This window comes from Helianthus annuus, chromosome 4 (genome assembly GCF_002127325.2).
Source record: "Helianthus annuus cultivar XRQ/B chromosome 4, HanXRQr2.0-SUNRISE, whole genome shotgun sequence".
NCBI lineage: Eukaryota > Viridiplantae > Streptophyta > Magnoliopsida > Asterales > Asteraceae > Helianthus > Helianthus annuus.
Window position 1 is genome coordinate 28,195,727 of NC_035436.2, and position 5,266 is coordinate 28,200,992.

The 5,266-nt window shown below is 39.6% G+C and overlaps 1 protein-coding gene across 1 annotated transcript; it reads left to right on the forward strand.

Moving 5' to 3' along the window:
• The first annotated feature begins 1,697 nt into the window (after positions 1-1,697).
• On the forward strand, positions 1,698-3,004 carry LOC118491461. Its single transcript, XM_035989267.1, has 4 exons — positions 1,698-2,226; positions 2,306-2,424; positions 2,505-2,557; positions 2,602-3,004. The coding sequence occupies exons 1-4, from the start codon at positions 1,698-1,700 to the stop codon at positions 3,002-3,004; spliced, it is 1,104 nt and encodes a 367-aa protein (XP_035845160.1).
• Positions 3,005-5,266: the final 2,262 nt, after the last annotated feature.

Here is a 5,266-nt window from a genome sequence, read left to right on the forward strand (position 1 = left end):
TCGAGTGGGCTGCCCGATCGGCCAGCCCATCCGATCGGCTAGCCTGGCCGATCGGCTGGGCCGCTCGATCGGCTAGCCTGGCCGATCGGCTGGACCGCTCGATCGGCCAGCCTGTTCAGCTGTTCTTTGGCGACTTTCGCGTGTTTTTCGGTGGTTTGGTCGAGACGTTGTTGTGACGTGTTGAACAACTGAAATCCCATCAATTCCGACCTGTTTTAACGGCCGAGAATCACCCCGTTCCATCAGAACTGGCCGTTCTTGGTGGTTTTTCCGTGTTTAACCCGAAATTGGTCGTCTTATCGTTAAGAATCAGATCTTTGACCAACACGACACTAAGAATGAGTAGAAGGTCGGTATAAGCTCTGGTTTTGTCGTTTTAAGTATAGATCTGATGTGAAAACCTTGATTAATCTAGCGGAAGTTCTTAGATCTGAGTTGTTCTTGGTGGAATGAGGCCAACACTTGAAGTTCACAAGAACTTCATGATGACATCACTTTAGAACATCTCAAATCCATAACTTCTTGATTGGAAAACATAGATTTAGACGAGATTTGTATAAAATCGCATGGAAACCATTCGGATCTGAGTTGTTCTTCATGGGATGACATCACCTTTGAAGAACTCCATGGTAACATCACCCTAGAACACTCCAAATCTGTTGATTTCACAGGTAAAAGTTGAGATTTGAAAGGTAGAATGATGAAGGAATGCATATAGATCAAAGAAGTACAAGATTCGAGTTGAAAACTTACAAGAATCGCGAGAAATCGAGAGATTAAGGGGCTGGAACGTCCTGGTCGAGTAGCAGCAGCAACAATAAGTGGTTGGAGTGAAAAGAGGGGTATTTATAGGCAAGGGAGGAGGAAGAAGGAGGAGAGGTGGCCTGGTTCGGATGGCCCACTCGATCGGCCGGCCCAACCGATCGGCTGGCCTGTCCGATCGGCCGGCCCGTTCGATCAGCCGGCCCAGCCGAATGGCTGGCCTGTCCGATCGGCCGGCCCAGCCGATCGGCTGGCCCGTTCGATCGGCCGGCCCAGCCGTTCGGCTGGTCCGTTCGATCGACTGGCCCAGCCGTTTGGCTGGCCCGTCCGTACGGAAGCCTTTTGATCCTCGTTTTTGGTGCGTAGCGATAGTTTGGGCCATGTTTTCATATATTTATATTATTATTTATTTATTTATCATAATTAATCACAAAAAGGGTCGCATATACGCATCTATATATCCAATTCTCGGTGTGATGATCGAGTTACGCGTGCCTTCGAGTGCGTTCTTCGATGTGATGAGCCACAAAGATTATCGGGGCACTACTTGCTCGTGTTGCCGTCATCGTCACGATGGCTGGAGACATGGTACTCACCCGATAGTCTTTGTTAGCGTTGCTTGTTTACGTTTTGACACCTCACGGTTATCGAGGAGGGTAGATTAAGTCCTTACTCAACATCATCGTGAGTGTTATAATTTATTGAAAATAGGTTTGTAATAGCGATAGAATACGCGTAATTATTCGATTATACTTCGATTTAGCGATATATCTGATATAGTTTCATTATGATCCGAATCTCTGGTGCTAGGCGTAACGAGTGTATCGAGTAGTAACAACGCACGAAGGTGCGGGTTGTTACACGCGGTGACACGGTTTGCAACATCATTCATCACCCTTGCGCAAATGCACAAGCAAAAGAACAATTTGCTAAAGATGGTCCTGTCCGATGAATGGAGGGGTGGCAAATGGGCGAAGGAAGTGGGTGAGAGGAAAGTAGCATCTACCTTTCAACAAGAAAGATTTTGGAGAAACATTGTTTATGCTCTCAAGTTGACAGGACCACTTGTTAAAGTTCTTAGGATTGTTGATGGGGATAAGAAACCTGCCATGGGGTACATCTATGATGCTATGACAAGGGCTAAGGAAGCCATTGCAGCTAGTTTTTTGAATAGAAAAGCTGAGTATAAAAAAGCCTTTGCAATCATTGACAAAAGATGGGAATGTCAGCTTCATAGGCCTTTACATGCTGCTGGATTTTTTTTGAATTCGGAAATGTATTATGACAATCAAGAGAAAGCAAGTGGTGGACCGATTAGGCGATGTTTGATTGGCTGTATTGGAAGGTTAGTTGTTGATCCACATACTCAAGACATAATTAGGAGCCAGTTGGATTCATATGAAGAGGCAATAGGTGTTTTTGGCAATCCAATGGCCATACGTCAAAGAAAGACGAGATCACCAGGTAAAAATATCATTTTTATTTTAATAGTACCAATTATATAAAAACATCTCATGGATTTAAGACTTTCATTTGTTAATAGCGGATTGGTGGGCTAGTTATGGACGTGATACCCCGGAGTTGCAAAAGTTTGCCATTCAGATTCTTAGTCTCACATGTTGTGCCACGGGGTGTGAGAGAAATTGGAGTGTCTTCCAACAAGTAAGTTCACAATCAAACTTTCATTTTAATTATATTATTTTTTATAGTCATTAGTTATCTAAAATTTATTACTTTTACAGCTTCATACTAAAAGAAGAAACCAATTGGCACAAAAACAATTAGATGACTTGGTGTATGTAAAGTTTAATCTGGATTGAAACAACGATATGAAAGAAGGAACACCACTGACCCTATACTTTTACAAGAAATTGATGATAGTAACGAGTGGGTCATGGGTGTTATGGATGATGAGAATGAGGAGACTTCGGAGGTTGTGTTTGATGATGATAGTGGTTTGACATGGCGTAATGTTGAGAAGGCTTCGGGGGCATCTGAACCGATATATGCAACAAGATCAAGTACACAACAATCCAAAGAAAAGGATCCTTCTTCCTCCACCCCTACTCTTAGTGTACCACCACCTAAGAAAGCACCATCTAAAAGACTACATGTATTGATTGATGAAGGTATTCAAGATGATGAAGAAATCGAAGAAGAACTTGGCTTGAGTGAAGATGATGGCGAAGATGTGGTACTTGGAGTTGACGATGATCATGGAGATAGTGAAGAAGACTACTAGTTTGGCTATATTGTCGTTTTTGATTACCTATTCTAAAGTTGCAAACACTTAAGCAACCTTCTTTTGATTACCTACTACATAAGTATTCGGGTTTTTGCTACTTAACTTGATACATATCTATATTATGGTGTTTTACATGTTAAATATACATATATTAATGTGTTTTATGTGTTATAGGTGCCTTATATGTAATTTATAAGATTTATTTTAAATATGTGCGCCTTGCGTACAAAAAGCCCGCCGCTTTTGAGCTTTGCGCTTTAATTTTAGACCTCGTCGCTTTTGTGCGCTTCCCGTTTTTTTAAACCAAGATCCCGCATCGCTTAGTAGAACCAAATATTTACATAAAGATTTAAGTTATTGTTGTTTCTTTTATGCACTAATTGAATGTTTGGCATGGACGTGATTTTCTTTAGGCATGACAGGTTTGAGCATGTCGAAAGGAGTGCGTTTGGACTTTGGAGCTTCGAGAAAACTTTGTTTAGCTAACACAATGGACTACTTATTAAAGAAATTATGTTGACCTTTATTTTTTTGAAGATATATCTAGAGGTAAGATAATCTGTGATAATAACAATGTTTTGTTATGTAATGTGTAGTGAATTATTTCATTCCGTACTTGGTGATACCTTTAATTAAGCTTTGCATGTTCTCAAGGGTGAGTTGATATGGGAGAAAGTAGAACAACCTTAACTAGGGTTAACTCTCATATTAAGTCAAAAGTCAATAGTAACAAAATGTCAATTGAAATCAAATCTCAGTTTGAGCTTGAATTGGAGTGTAATTGTTAGTCAGATATGGTATTTGAATGGGTTCTCAGATGGTTGGTCAATAGATTAATGCAGTTGATATAGTCAAAGATGGGCTTCTGTTGACTACTTCATGCCTTCATGGCTGTATATTGTAAAAGGGATCTTGTTTGGATATCTATATGGTTTGGCAACAACAGTAGTAAATGGGCAATATGAACATAAACATATTAATGCAGTTGGAAGAACCTGAGACCGTGATTGTTTCCAATGGTAGTAGCCTTGGAACGGCCCGCTTTTTTTTTTCAGCCTAGGCAGTTTGTTCTTGGTTTTCTTAATTACAATTTGCCAAATTTGACCTATTAAGAATATTAGTTAATTAACACAAAGCGACCCATTATAATGTTTTTTAAGTCCAAACTATCCCATTTATTCAAGCTTTGGGTAAACATCCATATAGAAAATCATAATAGAAAACACGTAATCTTTTCTTCCTTGTAATTCACGATTCAAAAAAAAAAAAAAAAAAAAAAAAAAAAAGAAAAACCTCTTTAGTTGCTTCTGCATGTTAGTGGATTTTTTTGTTTAATTATGAATGTTGTCAAACTAACCTACGATGGAAGCAACGATATTTACAAAAATTACATGAGGGTAAAGAAAAATATAATAAGGTATCAAAAACTAATAGTTCATTTAAAAAGAATATACATGATTTTCGAATACAGTTGGGGTTGGTTATTTTTTGGTGCTCGGAAGCCTTAACTTGATGTTCCAATTTTCAGTTTCGGTCGGGTCGTGTCACAACTTTAATTGAGACGGGTTATGCATTTCCAGAAATGGCTGCATAATAACAGACATGAAAAACAACTTATGGGTCATCATCATTTAAAAAGTTAAGGGAAAGGTGAGATGAAAGCCAAAATTGGTCAACGATATGGTATTAACACAACAAATGTTTCTTGATACACACAGTATACAAGATTTAGAGCCCCATCAGGCCCTTCATGGGTTTTCTTCAGAGCGGCCCTCTCCAATGGCGTAATAGGGTCTGGGGTTTCAGATGGCGGCCGGAGAAAAAGGTCTCCTTTGAGCACCGGATTAGCACATGAGGCATCAATTGAAGTTAGGGAATGATCAGGGGGGCGATCAAAAGGTAATGGAGGGATTTGCAATGGTGATTGACCACCACAAGAAGAGATTTCGGGCATAAGGGAGGAGGAACCATAGAGAGCAGATTCTAGAGAGAGAAAAAGTTAGCAAATGAAAAATCTTAACCTATGGTGGTTTTTTTGTTAAACCTCTGAATGACTGTGAAAAATGACTTTTTTTATCATCTTAACTATTTTATGCTGAACGAAGAAATATATTTTTTCTACAGTTTTGACTAGCCCAAATTGTGAAGTATCTTGATTAATGAATTTTTCGAATAAACGTATTTCAAAAGCAAGTATATGCCAACGTGAGGCTAGATCACTTGGTGGACACTCTTATTTTATAGTGGGAGATCCTGGAC